General features: G+C 37.7%; 2 protein-coding genes across 2 annotated transcripts; one reads left to right on the forward strand and one right to left on the reverse strand.

The window, feature by feature from the left end:
• Positions 1 to 912: 912 nt before the first annotated feature.
• Positions 913 to 8,051, forward strand: LOC149840371 (E3 ubiquitin-protein ligase ORTHRUS 2-like). Its single transcript, XM_090005057.1, has 9 exons — positions 913 to 1,383; positions 2,370 to 2,905; positions 3,044 to 3,169; positions 4,748 to 4,847; positions 5,206 to 5,267; positions 6,112 to 6,214; positions 6,847 to 6,973; positions 7,276 to 7,484; positions 7,671 to 8,051. Exons 1-9 carry the CDS (start codon positions 913 to 915, stop codon positions 8,025 to 8,027), a joined length of 2,091 nt encoding a protein of 696 aa, XP_089861183.1. The 3' UTR covers positions 8,028 to 8,051.
• A 1,949-nt stretch (positions 8,052 to 10,000) lies between these two features.
• Positions 10,001 to 15,288, reverse strand: LOC149840372 (integral membrane family protein). Its single transcript, XM_090003128.1, has 5 exons — positions 14,932 to 15,288; positions 12,656 to 13,019; positions 11,106 to 11,176; positions 10,381 to 10,479; positions 10,001 to 10,253 (listed from the first exon to the last, which is right to left on the reverse strand). Exons 1-5 carry the CDS (start codon positions 15,235 to 15,237, stop codon positions 10,149 to 10,151), a joined length of 945 nt encoding a protein of 314 aa, XP_089859254.1. The 5' UTR covers positions 15,238 to 15,288; the 3' UTR covers positions 10,001 to 10,148.
• Between the last annotated feature and the right edge of the window lie 8,647 nt (positions 15,289 to 23,935).

Raw genomic sequence — 23,935 nt, forward strand, 5'->3', positions numbered from 1 at the left:
GTTGCAAGTTCAAATCCCAATGGCATCGTTGTATAACTGGTAAGGGGTATGCATAACGCTATCTTGCCTTTCAAAAAATAAAAACTCCACCTACCTTAGATCCCTTATGAGCCAAAGGCAACAAAGACCAAACCTCACCATCAGAAGTCAAAGCGTCAATACCATGGCTCCATGTTCCACCAGCTGTATCGTTTGGCCAACCAGACTCCATGAATCGGGGATAGGATATTCAAGTGAATCATTCTGAATCAGCAAAAATATTGTGTCAATAAAAATATGACACATGTTAAAGCCATTAAAATAATATAAAAAAATTTAATTTTAAATTTTTTTACATTTATTCAAAAAGTAACCGATTCAAGTCAGTGTCATATCAATTTTCTACCGATACGATACGTATCGTTTTGTATAGGCAGATACGCACCGATACTGGCAACAATGCAGAACACAGACATCCCTACCTATGTCTACAAACCAGACTGCACTCATATGACATATGTAGAGAAGCAATTGGGCAGAAGAGGGTTTTCTCGTGGGCACTCACACGTCTTTCTCGAGCGGGAAATTCAAAATATCGAAAGAATTCCGAAATTTCAGCGGCAAAGAGAGAGAGAGACTGAAGTTCACATCAAATCTCGGCCTCATTAAAACTCTCTCTCTCTTTGCTTCCCTCTCTCTATGTTTTCTATTCTCATAAGAAATCCCTTTGCTTTTTCCCTCTCCCATCACCAAGTTTTCTGGTTCCACTCCTTCCCGGTGGAAGGAGAGAGAGATTCCTCTTATTTCATGCCCACCATTTTTTCCGGTCACCTCTAAGGAGAGAGAGAGAGAGAGAGAGAGAGAGAGAGAGAGAGAGAGAGAGAGAGAGAGAGAGAGAGAGAGAGAGAGAGAGAGTTCGTTTCTTCCATAGAGATGGGTAGGGGTCAGGATCTGCCTTGCGACAGCGACGGGGCGTGCATGGTGTGCAAGGCGACGCCCGGAGAGGCGGAGACTCTCTTCTGCGCCACCTGCGCTACACCTTGGCACGCCCCCTGCCTCACGTCCCCTCCCCCAACCCTCTCCTCCACTCTTGCCTGGGAGTGCCCCGACTGCTCCCTTCCCGCCGACGGTGCCGCCCCGCTGCCGGCGCCACCGCCGACCCCCACTGCGAAGGGGGCGTCCGGTGAGCTTCTCGCTGCCATACGGGCCATCCAGGACAACGCGACGCTCTCGGAAGAGGACAAGGCGAAGAAGAGGCAGGAGCTCATGACGAGGAACGTGAGGGCAGGCGAAGAGGAGGGGAAGAAGAAGAAGAAGAAGGGATGGGACGAAGATGGGGAGGACGGTATCGAGGAGGCTTTCAAGTGCGCCTTCTGCCTGCAGCTTCCGGAACGCCCTGTCACCGTGAGCTTTCATCAGCATCGCTGTTTTTTTCTCGCTTTCTTTATTGTCCACCACGACCACCATTATCATCCTCATTGTCGCCCTTGTTTCCATTGACGTTGTAGTCTTGTTCTTCTTCATTTTTTTGGTTTTGGTCACCGTATCCATCATCGCCATCGTTCATTCATTTGGGTTTTATGGTTGATTTGTATCACCGCCATCACCATTTTGTTAGTTTGCATCATCGCCATCATGTGATTATCTAAATGAACCCATTCACCACCGCGAACACTGTTATCATCGCCGTGCCTTTGGTGTTAAATTTGTCTGGGTGGTGGTTTGTATTAACATCAAAATGACCACCTTTGGCTTATTGAGACGTTAGGCTCATTGGGGTTCCCCGTTTAGGTTTTCCATTCCAACCGTCGTCACAATTGATATTGCGATCTCCTTTGTTATGGTATTATTATTGTTTTTAAATCTTCTGTTTTAGGTAATTTCGGGATTAATCTCTATCGTGGACACCATATTGTTGTCCAATTTCATCTCCACTGAATTTTCCTTCTGGTTATCTGCAAGAGGGTCATTTTGATTAGTGAAATGGTATAGTGTTGTAACGTAGGTTGTCTTTAAGAGTTCCGGGCAATGGCTCATTTCAGTATCTGCTGGCTCGTGGACAGCATTGCAATTGTCTTGTCATGACCAATCAACATTTCTCATTAAATCATCTTCGCTACATCATTGGATCATCTTCATTGACATCTGCATCATCAATGCCGTGGCCCTGAAAGTTTCCATTTTGGCAATTTTCGTAGTTAGCATCGTCATCTCCATTAAGCCCTCGTTGCCAGTCTGAAATCTTTCTGTTTTATCCTCTTCTGTTACATCACAATAGTCAAGAACATGTCGATGTCTTTCTTTTTTCCGGTAATGCACAACTGCTCTGTTCATTATCGTCACCATGCTACCCTGCTGCCATTAACATTTCTATTTCGGTTGATTCACAGACACCATGTGGGCACAATTTCTGTTTGAGGTGCTTCCAGAAATGGGTGGGTCAGGGGAAGAGGACTTGTGCAAAGTGCCGGGGGTCTATTCCTGCAAGAATGGTGGAACAACCAAGGATCAATGCTGCATTAGTGGCAGCAATCAGGTTATCAAGGAGATCAAAATTGTCCTCTGATGTTGCTGATACCAAGACCTATAACTATTCAATACACAACAAGGATCGACCAGACAAGGCATTCACAACAGAGAGGGCAAAAAGGGCAGGAAAGGCCAATGCATGCAGTGGGAAGATCTTTGTCACTGTCCCTCCTGATCACTTTGGTCCTATCCCTTCAGAGAATGATCCGGTAAGGAATCAGGGGATTCTTGTAGGTGAGTGCTGGGAAGACCGGATGGAGTGCAGGCAATGGGGAACCCACCTCCCCCATGTTGCTGGGATAGCTGGACAGTCAGATTATGGTGCGCAGTCAGTTGCCCTCTCTGGTGGATATCTGGATGATGAGGATCATGGCGAATGGTTCCTCTACACGGGAAGGTTAGGACTTGGGTCTCTCTCTCTCTCTCGTGTTCACTGTATCTTCTTTTATCCGTCTGATGATTATTTTATCATGTTCCTATGGTTGATCACTCTAGTTTGCCATTCCGTTGTTTTTTTTGTTGTTGCAATTTTTAGTGGGGGGAGAGATTTGAGTGGTAACAAGAGGACGAACAAAGAACAATCATTTGATCAGAAATTTGAGAAATTGAATGAGGCATTGCGTGTTAGTTGTAAGAAGGGTTACCCTGTTCGTGTCGTCAGGTGAGTGTCTCTTGCCCTCACAGTTTCTTCCTTTTCATGCCTTATTCTTATTTAATTGGTAATCTATTGGACATGAAATGTTTGAAATATTAATTCCTCTTTAGTTCTTCAATTAGTTAGCTTTGAAAAGGTAATGGTGTGCTCATGCGGTTGTCGCAATAATGCAACTAATGGGGTCTGTAATGATGGTTGCTGTCTTTAATTATGAACTGGTTGAAAGTTCAATAGCACTTGCATAGGTTGAGATCTGCATATGGCTGTTTGGAATTGATTGTACCTAATCAATGTTGGGGCAACTTTTAGAAGAGGCTTGCATGATTGAGTGCAAGTACGTGAATGTGTACACATGCTTCTGGTGCTGGAGCAATAAATAGCATGTCCCTGTGTATTGGTTTTTGTTGATTGACTTTTTTTGGAAAGGCTGACTTTTTGAGTATTAATTTGTTTTGGTAAGTTAGTTGTTCCTGATAATTGTCGGCATGTGTGGGCTGTTTGATTGTTAGGCGGTTCCCAAATTAACATATTCGCGACTTATGATTTGCCACTCATATTGTGTATCGGCCATATATGGCCTAGATATCAAAAATCAAGTTTAGGCACTAAATGAATGCATTGGCTGTGCTCTTTGATTATTCTTGAAGAAAATCAGATTGCATAAATTCAATGGCCTATATATCAAAAATCAAATTTAGGCACTAAATGAGTGCATTGGCTGTGCTCTTTGATTGTTCTTGAAGAAAATCAGATTGCATAAATTCAAGAGAGAGAGAGAGAGAGAGAGAGAGAGAGAGAGAGAGAGAGAGAGAGAGAGAGAGAGAGAGAGAGAGAGAGAGAGAGAGAGAGAGAGAGAGAGAGAGAGAGAGAGAGAGAGAGAGAGAGAGAGATTTGTAATCTGCGGAAATGAAGGGAAAACTTGGCCGGAGTTGAAAGATTGTTACACATCAGATTGGAAACATTATGAAAACTCCCATTCCATTTGGCCATCTCTCTTCCCTCCCCTAATGAACATAAAGTTGGAAAAAATAAGAAAGAATTAATAAGAATTTAAGGAAAAAAACTTGTTATAGCAGGTGAAAATGAAAACTGAGTGGGTGATTGCACTTTTGTACACTGTTACTTCTCTAAACTGAATCCCCAAAAATGCAGTATTTTGCCTATATATGCCATTTTAAAGTGTAAAATTTCAAAAGGACAGATTTATAGTTTAAAAATCTGGTTTCTACTCGATTATGTATCTTGAGATATCATGCTATATAATTTTTGCATTTTTTCTGGAAGTTTATAGGATTTGAATTTAGTTGTCATATAGCGCATTATATAGGTGATATCCAGTTTGGCAGTTTCTTGGAAGAATGTTAAGATAATATTATTTCGAGTTTTTTTGATGGTCCTATTATCTTTATTGTGTTTGGATTAGAGGGACATGGTGCATTTCTTTTAGTAAAACTGAATCAGTGCCAACTGTCAACCTGAGGACATTGCATGTTTCCTCTACAGTTCAGTGCACAAATGTTGTTTGATTTAGGGAAGTGCTCTTCTCCAATATTTATAATGTGCATATTTCTATGGTCTAATCAGGTCACATAAAGAGAAGCGCTCTTCATATGCACCTGAGAGTGGTGTCAGATATGATGGTGTTTATAGGATTGATAAATGTTGGCGGAAAGTTGGGATACAGGTTTGCTTCCCTGTTAGTTTTATGTTTTTTTATTGTATTTGATGAGTTAAGGCTGCACCTTTTTGTTAAGACTAAGCGTAATAGTAGTTATACATAATGGTTTTGCTAACTTATGGTGCATCTAAGACAGGAATAGCATCAAATGCTTTCGAAAATGCTTTGCATTTTAAAGTTTCTTTGGTCCTTGGTTTCTTAATAATTCTTTAGCAAATTTCCATTGGCTGATTACATAGGGGAATTAAAATTTCCCAAATGAATTCCTGCACCCCAAATTTTTCACTAAACTGCATCATTGTACTTATCTTTTGCAAAAGAAAGGGAACATCAGCTGATAATTTGTTTTGTTTACCCCTTCCAGGGTTTCAAGGTCTGCCGATACTTGTTCGTTAGATGTGATAATGAACCCGCACCTTGGACTAGGTCTGAAGTATTTGATTATTTCCACTTTCCTCCTGCTCTAATACCTTGCATTCTCTTTTTCTTTTTTCTTCATGATTTGGTGGTGTGGGATTGTTTTTCTGTTGTTGATCTTACTGAATCAGTTGAATCTTGCTCAGAAGCTGACATAATCATTTCAAGACTCAATCTTGACAAATATATTCTTCAATGTTTGAGGTTTCCCTTTGATTAGTGCTTTTTAATTAATTAGTCAGAATAATCTTCATGTAAGATTGATTTTCCTGGATGACATTATTCAAGTGGTTGAATCTTATCCATAAATTGTTTACTGACATAATCATTTGAAGATCCAAGCATTACTAGTACATGAAGTTCCTTAAAGGACAAGGTAAACTAGGGTGCTTCCTTTTCCAAGTATAGAAGCATTGGTTACTTAGGGGTCCTGGCTTTCAATATTTTAAAGCCTGCAAGACAATTTACTAAGTATGTCTAGTGGAAACAATTTTAACTATTAATACATGTGGTGTTTGTTTGACTTGAAAAACTGGTGTGTCAAAGTCAGTTCCATCTTGTTCTTTCATTCCTCATCCTGTGTAGAGTAGCTGTTCTGAGACTCAGGTGGGTCCTTTCTATGTTGGGACTGTATCTGGTTCTCTCCTGGCCTAGTACCGTTCAATCGTTAGCCAGGCAGGATCCGTCTCTTGTGACACCAAGTTGATGTTGGTACATTCTTCCTTGGAGCTGAACCAGGCTTGGGGAATTTGTTGAGGAATTGAATGCTTCTTGCACTAGTTATTTTTTTTCAAGTCTTGCATACTATTTCATGTGTTAAAAACAACCTAACCCTTTGATTCTTTATTTACAGTGATTATCATGGTGATCGTCCTAGGCCACTGCCATCTATCAAAGAGCTTAAGACAGCAACTGACATCACAGAAAGAAAGGAAAGCCCTTCATGGGATTGGGAGGTCTTTTTCTTTTAATGCTCTATTAGTTTTCCTTACTATTATTTTTCCTTAAGTGTATTGCTCTAATGATGCAAAAAATTCATGCATAATGTGCATATGAAACTACTTTCAAAGGTGTATTTTTTCTTTTTTTGTTTGTTTCTTTCCAGGCCTTTTATGGCCTGTACTATTATCACATGATGTACACTTATGACATTTACAATTTTGATATGTATGCATATTTATGGAAAATCTTCCATCATGAACTGGGAAAACAAGTTATTTATCGCCATGTAAAAATAGGTCCCTCTTTTTATACTTGGCATTCACTTTGAGTTAAAGGTGGGTTGGATGGGTAGTAGTGGTTTTCACACATTGTTATAGAATGTTCCTCCACGGTTTCTTTGAATTCGCAAAATAACCTGTGTTTGTCTGGCGCAGCTGTTGACAATCACATCAGATGTTAATACATTGCATGGTTCGGTGGAAGAAATGACAGTTGTTTTCTTTATTTGACAATCTGTTAACCTTTTCCTTTTCCCTCATGATGCTTTGAGTTTCTCATAACCTTCATTCTCTGTCTGCTATATAAACCATAATCATATTGTGTTACACACATTGTTTGATCTCCTTTATCATTTTTGTGAAGTTAGGAAGGAAGGGGTTGGTTTTGGAAGAAACCTCCACCTCCGACCAGGAGACACCCTGATGATGGAAATGGTAAAAAATACAAAGTGATGAAGGCAAGCTGTGGCAAAAAACGTAACAAGCCCCCTTCAGGTTGGTCTTCTGGGTTTTTTTTGTAGTTCATGGAGAACTTTAGATGTGAAATGGCTAATAATACAAGTTTGTAAAGCATGGTCTCTCTCTCTCTCTCTCAAATGAGTTCTGTTTTTTGTTGATATATTTTTCTATGACCTCTTAGATGACAAGGTACAGTAATCTACTATTATTTTCTCCACATTTTAAAATTTTCGTCCCAAATCTCCCACTTGTCTTTTGTTCTTTGCAGTTGCATTTCCATATTTCTTTTATGTTGAATGCTTTTGCAATTTTGAACCTTCTAACTTTTTACTTTGCAGAAATTCTCTGCGATCTTTGCAGTAAAGTTATGATCCTTCCAGTTACAACTTCTTGTGGTCATAGTTTCTGCAAGGAATGTTTGGTGGCTGCATTTCCACCAATTAGAGAGAGGGGTTCTGTTGGTGGGCGGTGCCTGAGAACACAAAAAGTTGTCAGGAACTGCCCTACATGCAAACAATGCATTGAAGAATTCTTTCAGGATCCCCAGGTACAAGAACTGAACATTTGCACTAGTTTAACCACTGCTACAATCTATGTGAACTTTGTTTTCTTTTCACATCTGCTTGATTTCAGTCCTGCAAGGCACTTTCTAGGTGATGGGGTTTTGATCCGTGTGTAAACCCTTACCTATTTTATGATCTGATTTTCTTTTTTATTGGCTAAAATATTTCAGGTTAATCTTGACCTGCAAACAGTAATTGAGAAAATTAAAGAAGAGATGAGGGAGAATGTGGTAGAATCAAGTGGTGGTGAAGAAGCAGAAAGGGTGATGGATGCTAGAGAAGGTTCTGAATCCCGATCAAATGATGAGTCTGAGGAAAAGGCAGAAATGGAGACAGCTGATGTTGCTGCTGAAACTCTGGAAAAGCCAGTTGCAGATAAAGGTAGGCTCAAACGAAAGGGATCTCGTGGTGTATACTGCACCAGGGCCCACAACAAGAGGGAAAAGGAAAGCAAGATTGAAGAGAAAGAAAGAATGGAGGAACGTTCTCCATTAAGCCCTCTGCTTCTTCAGTCCATGGGATTTTGAGTAATTAACATTCCTTCTACTGATTTCCAGTTTTTGAATACTAGGACAATATTTACACAAGGTTGTTAAAATAGTTCAAATCAAAGTGTGACTTTGAAAACCTCTTCTGGCTGATGCATGTAACTGTATCACTTAAGAGTGTTCGGTTAAAAAAAGCCAAGGTTAAAAGTTTGTGGGTATTTGAAGCGAAAATATCTACTAATGAATGCAAGGAGCTAATGAGTTAGAAATCATATGAAGGTAAGGAACTAATGAGTTAGAAATCATAGATGCAAGTTGTATTGACCCACACCGTTGTGTTCAGCATGGCTTGTTTGCTAAGGATCAGGCCTTGATCTTGCTTTTCTGATGTAAAAATGCGATCTTTTTAAGTTATGAAATTTTGGCACATTGTGCTGTTGATTATTGGACCCTTTTAAAAACCTAATTACTTGTCATAATCACATGATTTAAAACAAGCTTTTTACTAAACAAACCACGTAGTGGTCAACTGCACTTGACCATATTTCCCTTCACTTGAAACATGAAAAATACTTTGGTCATGCTTGTGAGTTCAGGTTGAGCTCATGATGAGTTGGATGGTTATGTCTCACTGTCATGATCGAAGATTTCTTTGGTTAGGTCACACTGTCATGACTCGCGGTGATTATCCATTGGTTTGCTGATCATGAAAGTAACAGGGTTTGAGCTCTTGATCTATTGAGCTTAGCTTGAGGTGGCTGGCTTAAGAAAAAAAACAGAAAAATCGTTTCCGAGCTCTTACTGTTTGCAACTCTTTAACACTTGAATAATCGCCCATGTTATGTGATGTAAAATTTTAAAGATACTCATCCCTGCTTAAGCCCAAATGAGCAAATTTGATCCAAACACTTCTGTGTTCTGCTTGTTGAGCCCATTTTATGAGTTTGAGCGAGCTTTTCAAGAGTTGAGCACGCCCCTGGTCGTGAGCAGCTCATCACATTCTCAGCCCTACATGTGATGTCAAAGGTTCCACTGGTTTCTTACCAAATTAGTGTCACTATGCTGTTAGTTGAACATCAGATGCTTATCGAAACTGGTCCCAAAAATTTCATATACATTGCCTTATTGAATTCTGAGTAGTTATTTTTTGGAAGTGAATTGCATTTGATCAACAAGATTTTGTCTGTGCACAGAACTAGAAACTGGTACCAACTGGGTATTGTTAAGTGGTTTGGTGCTCAAGTGTTGGCAATTGCTTTAGGTTATAACCTGGGGAGATGGGGGCAATCTCTCTCCGGAAAACCACCTAATCGTCTAATTTGCAAGTAGATGAGAATTTGATAACAAGGATGGGATTTGGATATTGCGACCAAGTTGAACCCTTTTTTTTATATGTTCGTACTACACTTGCATCATAATCTTCATATTCTAACCTGATCTGAATTTGTCATAGTACTAGGTACTACAAGTCTACAATCAAATGCAAATATAACGAGCTAAGTCCAACACTCTGGGGGCCCAATGGGCAACTGGATGGTGAGATTGCACAACATTTTGGCCTCGGTATTGTGTCCCCTAATATACTAGTCAAATTGAAATCTTCATAAAAATGATCATATTCCCGTATCGGCAGCAGCCCTATCTATGCAACATAGATTGCACCATCATAACTGAGAGGTACTGGTTTACAATCCTACAAGGGCTACTCTTTCCATATTAGTAAAACATGGTGGATGACTCGAGCATTTAATGATCATAATACAAAAAGATCACTGTAAGGTTGACTGTAAAACTCTTTACGTATAGAAGATTGGTGATTGATCTACTGCAATTCAAGCTCTTTCCTTTCTGAGCAATATTGACTCAAGTAGTTCAAAATTCAAACCAATCGAGGTACACAACTTCACTATAACCATTATGGTCTGCATAGAAAATTCAGGATGGGGATGCAACAATCAAGACGCTGAACAGATTCTTTCCTTCGGTTCTAGTAAGATTGTACCAAGTATACGTGCAAGAACTGTCACGGAATGGATAAATATTGCTCAAGTTTATATTTACAAAGGGCAGAAAATAATAGCCCATATATGCCTCTAAGTTTCTTGAACTGAAGGCTATAATGGGGGCTTTAGTTACAGATCTTTGTGTGGAAACAATCAGCTAATTAAGCTTCTCTTTCAATTGTTCAAGTTTCATAACTAATGCTTTCTTTTCTTCTTCTGGGAGGGCATTGAACATGAACACAGACTTGTCACCAATATCATCCTTCAAGTAAAACAAGAACATCAAAATGACTGAGTGGGTAACAAAGTATCACGGTAGCATGTGTAAATAGTTTCGATGCAGTACTATGGCAAATCTTGCCATTGACAAGTCAAGATGTTTTTTATACCTTAATTGGTTGTGTAAATTTCCTTGCCGCAAATATCACGAAGAAAAGCATCCATACTGCCAGTAGTGCAAGCTTCACATTGTCGTCAGCTAATCCTGTCTGAGTCATGCATTATAATGGATTCAACATAAGCACTCACACACATCCACACGTACACATACACACACACACACAAAGTGACAAACATCTCTAACATTACTAATATATCATGCCACAATTTTGAGATTTGCATAAAAATAATTTTGCTACAATATTTTGAACATATCAGCAATTTCCAATATATCATGATAGCATTATCAATTTGAATCAGTTTTGTCGCAAAACAACATACTTTTTTCTTTCCTCATTTAATCATGCTTTATACCATTTCATGTTGTTGCAAAAACATCCATACTGTGTGTGTGTTCTGCTCACTGGCCTTATGTGCAAGTAAGATGTTCACTTTCTGTTTTTTATAGTAAGTGGTTGCTATTGATGTTACTAAGTTTGCAACTCTTTTGATGAAATAAAACAAAGTGCAATGTATTCATATTATATGTTGAGATACAATTACCTTTCATCATGCACAAATACATGTATTTGTGGTTTTAACGCCATAGTTTTACCAATAACTGTCTTGTATGCATAGGCTTTGTGGTGAGTATGCAATTTAAGTTGTGCAAATATGTAAATAATTTTGGGTACTAGTAAATAATAAATGGTAGAATCAAATGGGAGAAATGTACCAGGTGTCCAAGAAGAATGACAGGAATGAGAAATGTCAAGACACCGGCTTCCAACTTCCCATAGCAGAGACCTGTAAGTAATAGATGCCAAAACTTATGCCTTCTATAATGAAGTATGATGTGGAATATGATTTAACATTTTGAAGTGATAGGTCGATCTTGACATCAATCCAAACTAAATTCTGTTACACCCAAGAATACAAAAAAACATGATTACAATGATAGTAAGAACTTCACAATTTCAAACCTGGATTCGAACAAGGGCATGGTTAGGTTCAATGGAAAGTTGTGTGCTTTCTGTGGATTGGGTTACTTTCAGTAATGTGCATGAAACCATACAAAAATATGGAAAGTGCCCCAGCTATGTCGTATCAAAATGTCTATGTAATCACATATAAAAGCCAACCAACTTGAGGTGAAGATTTTAGATGATTCTGTTCTTATAGGATTAAGTTGGCTTTGAACTATTTGATCATCTCTGGTCATAGTAGGCACCATCTAATGCTTTATTTCTTTGTACAACCTTAACACTACATATGGTACTGTCACACAATGCACTGAACGGTTATCATCATTTTTTTCTTTTGAAATTCATGATGGTTGTTTTTCTTGACACTTATATTTTAATGATCAATGATGTGCTTTCACGGTCATCCAATCTCATGGATGAGCAAGGAACAAAAATGCATAGCTTGGTTTCTATCTGAAGCTGTGAAGCACAATATAGGAAATGACATCTACTAATACATATGGCTTCAATATGTTTTTGTTTCCGCAACATGGGCATTTTTCATGTGACCTGTACTAATATAAGTGACACTTATCATGGTTCCGAATAAAGTGAAGAAAGAAAGAAAGAAAAGGTGCATAAAAATAATACATGACCATTCCCAGGGGCGTAGCTAGGGGGGGGGCAGGACTGGGCTGTAGCCCAGTCCTGCCTCCCCAAACAGTTAAATTTTTTTTTAAAAGCCCAGTCCTAGCCCTGCCCTGATTCCATATGAAATAGATTTTTATCCATTTTTTAGCCCAGCCCTTACTGCAGCAAATAGTTTGATTTGTCCATATGAAATAGATTTTTATTAATAATTGTAGCCATTTTTTATTTTATCTCAAAAAAAAATTTTTCGGGGGCGCTGCTACCGAACCCCCGACTATCACACAAATAATTTCTTTTTTCTACACCCCTGTTTGCCCCCCCCTCACATGAATCCTAGCTACGCCCCTGACCATTCCTCAAAAAAGAACATTGTATTTTCAAACTTGATATGACCTATATTTGGAGAGGCATGGCTTGATGAATTATATATAGACAGCCTTTAACTGAGAACGTTGTTTTTTCAAATTTGATATGACTTATATTTCGAGATGCATGGTTGATGAATTATATGTCTACAGTCTTTAGGTGTAAAATCTCACAGTTTCAAGAGTTCAATCACGTCAAGTATTTTTAGTTTCATAAAGGGGTGTTGCAAAGAGCACCAGATAAATGTGATGAGTACACAGTCCAGGAAAATGAACATAGTGGCAAACAAGAGGGAAAACATCACCTTCCTTGAACACAAGTCCTGTTAAGGATGCAAACAAAGGCCCAACAAACCATACAGCAGTTGGGTGATCAATGACGTACTGTGTCAAGCTCTCACCAGCTGGCTGAGAAAGAGTAAGATACGTAACAAGCGATCCAATAACTCCCAGTGCCCAAAATGCTTGAAGGGTGCGCTTGATTGGTGTGACATAGATATGAATCAACAATAGTGATAACCCCAATCCTCCAGATCCAAGTGCATACAACATGTCTGCATATTCTTTTATGAAATCCTTGAAGAAAACACCATCAGGTAGAAAAGCAGCTGAAGCAGCAGTTAAGAATGATGCTGATGCAGTCACCAATCCAGATCTGTACAGAACTACCTGTCAATGGATAGTTTATATCCTCAGAACAAATTACGCATAAACAGGTGAAAGATGGTGGTCTTATTATGTTTAAAGACAAAAGATGTTGGTTTTATTAAGCGTAAAGACAATCAGTTTAATACCCCAGTTGATGTTTTGTAGGTAAAACTGTAAAACTGTTAACACCTAAAGAGGAAAACAGCAAAAGCTAATGACATATGAAGAAAGAGATATGAAAGTTAAAGTTATATGTAGAAGAGTACAAAACAGTATCACTGTTGTTAAAATGAGAAGTAAATCTTCAACACTTTCATCTTGGCTTAAGTCTTTCAGACAAATAACCTAAAGGACAATTGACTTAATAAAAAAATTAATAGTTTCTTGTATCCCGGACCGAGCCTTCGGAACGGGGCATGTGCAGTGCAGAGCTCTACTGAGTGAAAAATGCATGGAGTGTAGGAACATGCGGTATGTGTTGGCTTGATTGGTGACATGCGGTGGTAGCATGACATGTGATAGACAACGGTATCGTCGTTGGTGTGACGGTGTGTAGCGGCATAGACGTTAAACGTTATCTGGTTAAGCAGTGCCAACGGATCAGAGGATGTTGCTTTTGGGGATTTGGTTAAGAACCTCTCGACTTGGATGAGTTTTCACACATAATGTTTGAACGCACAAGAGTGTATATGGGTTAGGGCTAATTCCTCTCATGGTTCATGTTAGGTGGTTCCAACCGAGTATAGTGACTCAGGGTTAGGTGAGTGAATGCCTAAGAGCCGACGAACGAGTCTGGGTGGTGTTCTTTGCTATGACATACAATCATCAATTGGTCTTCGAACTGGGAGTTGCAAGGCCTTGTCCCTTCTGTGATGAGGTTATGCTTGAGCGTGCCCATGAAGTTGCGATATGCTTCATAACATACAAGGCTAAGGCATTCGTGTGCTTGTTAGCCGGTATGAGACGACTATGAACATAAGTGACATGAACCAGATAAAATACGCATTTGGAGATACTCTTAATCAACTTTCGCTAGGCAGTTGTGCACGAGATGGTGCGCAGGGCCAATAAATGATTCAGCACATGGAAAAGCGTTGGTGTGCAACCTTTGGCCGTTATGATGGGCAGTCTGAAGCATCGCGGGTTTGCAAAAAATTCTATGCCCATGACACCTTGTATGTTTTGAAGAAATTAGAAAGGTGAATTTCTATGATTTATGCTCCAACAATTAAATTATGCTGACCACAGTTTCCTTCCTACGGAACTCACAATTCCTTGATTTTCTGTGTTGCTTTATTACCTTCTTGCATAAAAAGTCCCATGCCTCTCGAAGCATGCTTCTCATAACATGGGAGTCAAACATCAAGGTTCAAAATTGCTTGCCTTCTAGTCTTTGAAGCGGCCGATGTGAGCTTCCAGGACAATAGAAGTTGAATGTGCTATTTTGTAGTTTTTTAAGAGCCCTCCGATTCCGAGGAAGCAAGCTTCCTAGGATACATAGATACTTCCAGCAACCAAAAGCGCAACTGAGTTCCTAACATTGTTCCAATACAACAAGTTACGATCTTGTTTCATATATTCGACCCTGGTTGCTCATTATATAATAATTTTTTAGAGTCTTAAATAAGAAATAATCTTTGATTTGGATTGGTACCTTTGACTTGACCTGACTTGCTTAGCTTTCCCATTCATTCAAATTATTCTATTAAATAAGGTCGAGAAAGCAAAATCCTGGATCCATATTTTCAGAATTTCAGTATATAATAAATCACAAAAAAAATAAAGGAAAATCAAATCATCTTAAACAATGAGAAAATGAGTACTAACAGAAGAAACACTGAGACATAAAAAATTACCGTACAGATCTTAAACTTAGAAAATTAGAAATAACAGAGGAAATACTGAAGGAAAAGGAAAAAAAAAAAGGAATTACCTCGCGAATGTCTGCAGCATCGATCGACCATGGCCCGTAGACACCCTGGTAGAAGACGCCGCCCGCTTCCCCATCAGATCGAGATCCATCTCCGACGGCTCGACATCTCGCCGACCTGATACCGTCGGAAACCCTATCGGAAGGCACCGATCGGACGCTTTTGGGGTCGATTCCGGAGAAATTCGCAGAGACTTTCTCGAATTTCCCTCTAAGAACGGTTAGGGTTTCCCTCTTTGAAGGAGAGAGCGGAGAATTCGCAGGAAAAGGGAATCGAGGGATCAGAGAGCAAGAAATCTGTACGGCCATCGGCGCTAGGAGGAATTCCCCCAAACGGACTTCGGAAAATCTCGCGAAGGAAGTTCGAATAATTTTCCCCTTTTTGTCGTTTTAGCGCGAGGGAAGCTACTGACTTTTGATTGGGCGGAGCAGTCTCTAAGAGTTGTGAGTGCACGAGGGCCGGGGACACGTATCTTGGGTGAGCAGAATCATGCATCATCCGACACAGTTACAAAAGAAATCTTCGGATGTGGGTCCCCGCAAAATCTTCTGGGTTGTGGCGCGGATGATGAATTCACGTAATCGTTCATGAGTGCCGCGCGCATGAGCTTCTCTCCCACTGAAGGGGAACGCGCCAAAAATCGGGGATTACCGTTGGAAATTGAATGAAAATAAAATGAGATAAAACTGTATAATGGCAAAGCGTTTCAAACGGCAAAATAATACCAGAGAATTTCTCTTGAAAAATTGAAGTTTTCTTCATTTTCCAGTGTCTTAATCAGCAAAATAAATAAATTATAAAAACAGAAATTATGTTTGTGAGGATAAATAAAAATATAAAAGCAAAGTATTTTTTCCCTTATTAAAGATCCAATACAGCATGTAAACGATAAATTCGTGTTTTTTTATAAAGGAAAATATCACAATATTTTGGTTGTGAAAAACAGCAAGAAAGAAATATTAAAATTTTCATGATAATTTCAAAATATCACTGATATTTGTCACAATGAATATTAGTAGGATGTAAGCGGTTGGGATTCAGATTCCCGGTATGGTATGGATGTGTTAGAGTTGGATATGGATTTGGAATCCAACATGACTGGAAATATTACCTATTGTATTTGGAGTTGGATCAGGAGTTGGGTGATACTGAATCAGGATCTGCCAGACTAATCAGACATACTTTTATGATCCATCATATTTGGATTACCGGGAAATTTCAGACTTAGATTTGAATATAGGACTCATGAAGATTTGAAAGGAGGCAGTTAGAAGTAACATGAAAGATAGTAAAGTGTCCACAATTTTAGCTCTAGATAGACATGAAGGAAGAAATAGAGAGGCAAGACTGGGCCAGTTCAGTGCAGCTCGCCCAAATAGGCCCACGGGCCAATCTGCAGGCGCTTGAACTTTGGGAATGGGATGGCCCGAATTGGGCTTATGGCTCAGCTTGAGATGGGTCGACCCATTGCCCACACATGTAAAGTGCTTGGTCAAACTCGTGAGATAGGCTTGGCTTGGTTCATATAGGCACGTTAGCTAGCAATAATTAAAATTTATTTCATAGGGTGTAATATTGAAAATGTTTGGCCTGCAATTTTATTGCTTAAAGCTTGGAAATAATGTATTTATTTTGTAAGCTTGGGCCTAAATTTAAGTTTAAAAATTATTAATTCTAAGGCCTTTTTATTTTCCTTCTAAACGAGTAAGCTCCAAGTCATTCGGGTTCGCCACATTGTAAGATCGATCCTTATAACTATTGTATATGACTCATATAAGTTATTAGGCTTGCAAGGAACGCCTCTCTCTGTTTGACAATCAAAACCATGTAATCGTTTCGTCTTCTGAACTTGTTTGTGATTTGTGCCTCCAAACAAAAATGATTTTCTTTTTCTGTTACTTTTCTCTTTGATGCATTGTGATATTTGGGGACGCAATCACACATGGGTGCACAGTATTTTATAAATATTGTGGACGACTTTTCTGGCTGCACGTCGTGAGCATAATGACAAATGTTTTAAACGGCAATTTCTAGTTTCTCAAATTGATTTTTTTTTATAAATCTCGCATTTTTGGCAAAATCTTGGCAATAAAAAAATAAATTAAAAAATATAAAATTTATTTTTATAAGAAAATATTAATACAAAATATTTAAAAATAAAAATACATGTTTTTTCACGATAAATAGCCGTTTAAAACGTAAATATCGCATTTAAATCATGGTATTTATGTTTTTTCATAAATCTCGCGAGAGAAATTGCCGTTTTAAACTTTCAGGTAATTTCTCGCAAGATTTTCATAAATCTCGCGATATTTGTCACTATCTATAGTCGTGAGGTATAAGTTCAAGATATATCAGTGGATTGCATATCAGCTTATTGGCCCTTGCTGTTATAAATCAGTGGTTCGTATATCAGCTTGACGTCACATTTTTAAGTAAACCTCCCTCAAGAATATCATGGTACCAAAGTTTGCAAGCTTCACAAATCTATTTATGAATTCAAACAGTCCTCTCATAACTGGTTCTATAAATTACGGTTTGCTCAATCTTCATTTGATATATTCTTGAGTCAGCGAAAGACATTTCCTACCTATGATGTTGGCATTATTGGAGCACGGTTTGCTGAATTTCCAATGGACCAAAAGCTTCATCTTTATATGAACGAAGGAGATGTCCTTGAAGATCCTACTAACTGTTGGAGACTTGTTGGTTGCCTCACTTATCTTACAGCTGCTTAGCTTGGCATTACATACTCAATCCACAGATTGAGTCAATTCACGCAGCAATATACCACATCATGGTGCAGCCATTTCATGTACTCAAGTACCTCAAATCTACCTCTAAGAAAAAGAATTTTATTGTGGCCGATCGTGTACCCAACTATATACATATTGTGAATATTATTTGGCAAGCTGCCCTATAACTCGGAGGTCCACCACCAGTTATTTCACATTATCAGGAGATAGCCTATTTCTTAAAAAAGTAAGAAACAAAACATTGTTTCTCGATATTATAATCAAACAAGAGTGCACTATTACAACGCCAATGAAAGGCTACACAAGTGCACAAATATAAAATGGTCACTAATAGACTAATAACAATCTCACAAAGGTGATACCGAAAAATCACTCTCACAAAAATAACACAAGACTTAAAGCCCAAATGAGAGTTTTATAAACACAAAAAAATGCTTTTGAAAAGCATTTCATACAAGAGAGAGGTGAGGTTTTATTTATAGAGCCTCACCTAGTGAATGGGAGGCAGTCCAGCAGACGTTGGACTGTTATTTATGACCGTCGGGAGGCAGTCCAACATTGCCTTCCAACAGTCAAAAATTCAGACAGGTACAAACGAAAAACAGAAAAAGTAAAAAGTGAACAAAAAAATAAAAAAATTACATTTCAGTCTCAAGTGAACTGTAATAAATAAAAGGATAGAAATACCCTTATCGAGTATTTGTATATATTTAATTTTTATACCCCCCCTCAAACTTACGGTGAAATCACATAAAGTTTGCTAAGAAAATACAAAAATCTAGGTAAAGGAAGAGCGTTGGTGAAAAAATATGCAATCTTAAAGAAGTCGTGTATCACACGTACGGTTCACATAAACATCCCAATTCAATCTTCTCACATGGCTAGCTCATTAATATTGATGCAATATGACATAAAATAATCAATAATATGCAATACATGTCAAAAATATGACAAAATTATAAGCTTCTAACACATTGCTATTTAAAACAAGTATAAGTTGTCAATGCAAATTCGGATTCTTGGTAACCCGATTTTGTAAAATCTGTTGAGAATAACAAAACATTGATAAAATCATGGCATTTTTACCGTGGTTACCTGTACCTGTCAAAAATACAACCCAACAAACCGTTCATCAAAAAAATAAATACATAAATAATTAAAAATCATTTACAAAACCGTATTCTGATAGAGGTTCGATCCAAAATCTGTAATCTGCAGTATTTTAATCGGATTAAGGTATTTTTTGAATTTTTTTTAGAACATTTTTTGACAAAACCCTTTTTACATACTCTGATATTAGGTATTAAAAAATTCTCAATTTTTTTTATAAAATATTTAGAGTTGTTTTTCATATGCGTTTATAATTTTATCAAAAATGGGTCAAAATCATCCTGTAAATAGAGCTAGAAATTGGGGCGCTTTTAAACTAGGCATATCTGCATCAATACAGATCCAAAACGAGCGAAAAAAGATTCTAAATTTAAGATCAAGGTGTGTAGATGATTGTAGTATTTTTATTTAGATTTTTCAGACTAGTATTCATAGAGTTATCGATTATTTTCTGAAACTAGTCAAGAAAAATTTATTAAACAACATAGCTTTACGTTTCTCAGAAAATGATTTTGTAAAAGCCCTTTTTAAGTTTATAAAACCTTTAGGATCTTATTATTTTTTATTTAATCTAACTTAATATAGGTTAATACATAAATAACATCATAAAGAATCATATTATGATTAGATCTAATACGAAATAATAATAAATCTCTAATTTTGCATGTTTCTCAAAATTATTTTTGCAAAAAATGTAATATTTATATTTTTTTATTCAAGAAACGATTTCTTCTACCAAGAAAAATTATAGAATAAATCAAGAACATATTAAAAGTTGTTGAAAATCAATATACTATAATCATACATGCTCCAAGGGTGTAAAAACATCAACTATATAAATTTTACAACCATCAACAAAGGAAACCATTTTTAAGCTTTCCCTGCATTTTACAACCATTTTTATCGTTAGTTTTGAGAAATCGTATTGAATTGAATTTTATCAGAAAATCATGTTTTTCAAAGCTTTCCCTGTATTTTTTAGTGTTTTTATTAGATTTAGAATTTCTTAATTGTAGTTTAGTTAGCTTAGGTTTGTATTAGCTAATTTTTAATTAGTTTAGAAAGTTTGATTTTCAGAAAATAAAACATGTTTTTCTAAACAGGGTTTTTTTAGAAATTATTGAAAACTTTTGGACTTGTTTTGAAAAATCTGTTTTAACCTAATATTATATTATAAATAGTATAGTTCAGCAAAGATAAGACATTTTTTCCAGCCTAGGGAATCACGCCCCCTCCATCTTGCCTCTCTCTTCTCTCTCTCTCTCTCTTGCCCCCTCTTTGAAAGCTGATTTCTCCTTCTCCCTTCTTCTCCTCTTCTTCTTCTTCTCCCTCCTTTTCATCAAGCTTCGGATCCTCTCTTCATCGGCAGCCTCTTCTTCTTCGTCGAGATCATGTGCACACAGCTGGAATCACCACCCTCTTCTTCCCAATCCCTCCATCGGAAGCAGATCACGGTTTGCCTCTTTTTCTCCTCTTCTTTTCATCGTAGCTAGATTGCATTGCATTCCATTATCATATTTTTTTGCAACTTGCATATTGTATCTAGATCTGCATGTTAGATTAGTTTTATCATCTGAAAACGAAAAAAAACAGAGAAAATAAAAAAAAGAGAAAAAAAGATATGTTGTTTTGATAGTTTAGCCGATTAGCAAGTTGAATAGCGTCTTCTCATTTTTATTGCTTTATTAGTTGTAGAACAACGTTTTAATTTTTTTTTTATTAGTCGAGTTTAGATTCGGCATAGTATAGATGATTCATGTCTTATTAGTCAATGTTCATTTTAGATTAATTTAAGAAATAATTTTTAGCCGATGTGCCTGCATTGATCTCATTATCATTTTTTTTTCTAGAATAACCTAGATTTTATTCTGCGTAGTTTCTGTTATCAGTCACATAGTTAATTTCTTTAGTAGATTAAACGCTAGGCATATTTGTAAACACCCCAAATTTTCCTCATCCATTCTCAGACACTCCCCTTCGTGTGGATGCCAACCCTGTTAGGTCAGTACATGAGTCTAACCCTGGGTCTGTCTTAGGAGATTACGAGTTACCCACTTTTATTAGGAAAATTACCATTTTACCTTTAGGTCATGCTAAGCCCTCAGTCAGTCGGAGTCAACCAAGCTCATTCTCAAGCTCAGAACAGTTAGAATGTCAGTCGTTTCTAGCTCACGATGAGCAGACCATGTTCATTTCTGACCATTCCTGCAAAAATGAGATCATTTCTTCAGAAATGAGCTCATTTCTTACTCAAATCCAATCCAATTGTCTTTGAGTTAGTCATTCCCAGTCTGTCATATTCTTCTGAGTCTAGCTTGAGCTCACCAAGAGTTCAAGTGCTCCAGTTTCAGTTCAAAACCACTTCCAAGGGTCTAGGAGCCCATTTTAGCCCATTCAACTGAAATTGAGCTGAGTCCAATCAGTTGAGCTAGTGTTTGAGTTTCAGTTTTAGTTCATCTCAGTATTACTAACCTTTGTTCCAGCTCAAACCAGTTCTGACTCATAACTCACTCCACTCCAGTGACCATTTCTTTAAAAATGATAGCTTTTCTTGATAATTAAGTCAAGGAGTTTAATTGAGTCAGTGTCTTGTCAGTCCATTTGAGTTTCGAAACCCTAGAACCTAGCTCAAACCTTAATTTTTAGTGTCACTCTAGGCCTGGTAAAGACAAAACCATTTCTTGAATCATTTTGCCCATTTTTATCAATTTTAATACTTTCTGAACTAGTATAAGTGTCAATCGTGGTCTAATATCCAAAATCCTTCATCCAGGGTTAGCATTTTGCATGACATTTATATCATTTATCCTCATTTCATAACATTTCATTACATTTTGTTTCATTTTCGAGATCCAGAACTCCAGTTTTGAAAATTTCAATCCAGATTTGAGTTTTAAACCTTTTCAAAATCAATTTCAAACCCTGGGTTTTCAAAATTGATATTTTTACCCCCAGGATTCTAAATTTAGAAATATTTTTCTGAGAAAACAATCTGGATTCTTTTCAAACTTGATTTCTCAAATTCTAAACTGGATTTGCTTCGCAACGAGGTACAAAACTTCAAATTCTGAGTTCATTTTAAAAACTACAAAAAATAGCTCATTTCATCCGAAAACTTTCTGAGAGACCATTTTACCCCTCTGACTTTCGAAATGAATTTCAAAATCACTCTGGGCTCACTCCAAGGTGGCGCCACCATTGAATTTTATTTTCTTTCATTGAAAAAGAAAAGAAAAAATATTTATTTTACTCTCTTTTCATTTTCTTTTTTTTATTATTTATTTTTTATTCCATTTTTTATAGAGAGGTGGGCCCCACAAGGGGGTCGACCCCCTCACTCTCCTCTCCTTCTCTTTCTTTCTATTCCCCTCCTTTCCCTTCTCCTTTTTCCCTCCTCTTTTTCTTTCCTTTCTTCTTCTTTTCCTTCTTCTTTCTTTCTTTTTCTTCTTTCCTTCCTTCCTCACCTTGGTTGACCAACCATCTCTCACTTTCTTATTCTTTTCTCTTCTCCTTCCCTCTTCTTTCCTTTCCTTTTCTTTTTCTCTTCTTCTTTCCTTTCTTCTTCTTCCCTTTCTTTCCTTCTTCCTTTCCCTCCTTCCTTCCTTTCCATCCTTGATCCAACCCACACCATAAGGACCTCCTCCTCACTTTCTATTCTCCAAGAAATACATGCCCAGCCTTAGCAACTCTCCTCTCTACCTCTCTCTCTCTCTCACATTGAGCATCTCTCATTCCATCTCTCACTCCCTCTCAACCGTAGCTCTCATTCTTCCAAAACCTTCCTCCATCAGCCCCTCTTGTCTGCAGCAACTACAACTTTCTTCAACTGTTGCAAGCTCCCCCACTGTGGCCGCCATCTCCACCTCTAGCCACTTCAACATTGACGGCACCTACAACCCCAACAACTCTTTTACTGCAGCAGTCACCACAAGAGGAGCTCCCAGCCGGTTCTTACCTCCAGCCTTGGTGATGCCATAGCCTTCTCTTCAACAGTTGCTGCTACCTCTCCAATGCCACCATTACCTCCAGCTCGCCCCCTCCCTTGGTACCATCGCCATCAAAGTTGTAGGCTATCTGTTGGTGTAGCAAATCATCTCCAGCCACCATCATCTTTGGTACAACAAAGATCGAAGCCATAACTCATCTTCATCTAGCCATCCCACTACAACACTTCAGCTGATCCAAGGTGAGATCCCTTTAGACTATTAGATCTTCCAATATTGATTTTTATGGTCATGCTATTTTCCTCTCTTGTCGTGCCTTGATATGAGCACCCCAAGCTCCATTTACATGAGAAGGATATGTAATCATCTAAAAAAAAATGGATCCAAAATAACATGAAAGCCTCTTCCATGGCCTTAAATGATAAAAAGGATATACATAAATACAAAAAAAAATACTTTGTGTGTGTAGACTAAGTAAATGAAGAGATCCATCCATTTGATGGATTAGATCTCTCATTGTGAGAGCAATATCAAAATAGCTCATACCTCCTATTGATTCGTATTTATTTTCATTTTTTTCATGTAGCTTTCATTCTTAATATGCATTTAGAATAGTTTAGTCACTTCATGAACATTTAATGTTGTTTTGATTAGTGTTTAACTTAGGCTTTGATTTTATGCAAAGTCCAACTATTATTTCATGTATGTAGTTTTGTTTATAAATCTTAGAAAATTCATGATAGTTATGATTATTTATCTGTGATCTCCTTTCAAAATTTTAGATCGATTTGGGTTTTGGAACCCTCTCTAACAAATCGGATGCTAGTTCGGGTTTTAAACCATGTGAAACTCTTAAATCCCTCTTTAGCAAACTCGTGGACCCGAGATCTCCCCCATGAAAGATCCAATTCATTAAAAAAAATGCAGTAGAACCATAGTAAAATATATTATTTTTCAATATTTTTTTGGATTTTTCTAAAGAGATTTGATCTCTGTCAAAAATCGGATTTTGCAGACCCTTGTGAAAATCTGGTTATATCTTTGTCAGGGTCTAGACCGACCATAATCTGTTGTGTCTTCCCAATCTGTAGGTCCAATGCCAAAACCATCAAAAGAGAAATTGTTCTTCAGAACATCCTCGGTTATTTTCCAGAGTTTAAGGATTTTTAGAATTTACAAACTCACTAGTTAATTCT

This window comes from Nuphar pumila, chromosome 4 (genome assembly GCF_984573655.1).
Source record: "Nuphar pumila chromosome 4, dmNupPumi1.hap1.1, whole genome shotgun sequence".
In the NCBI taxonomy this organism is placed as follows: domain Eukaryota; kingdom Viridiplantae; phylum Streptophyta; class Magnoliopsida; order Nymphaeales; family Nymphaeaceae; genus Nuphar; species Nuphar pumila.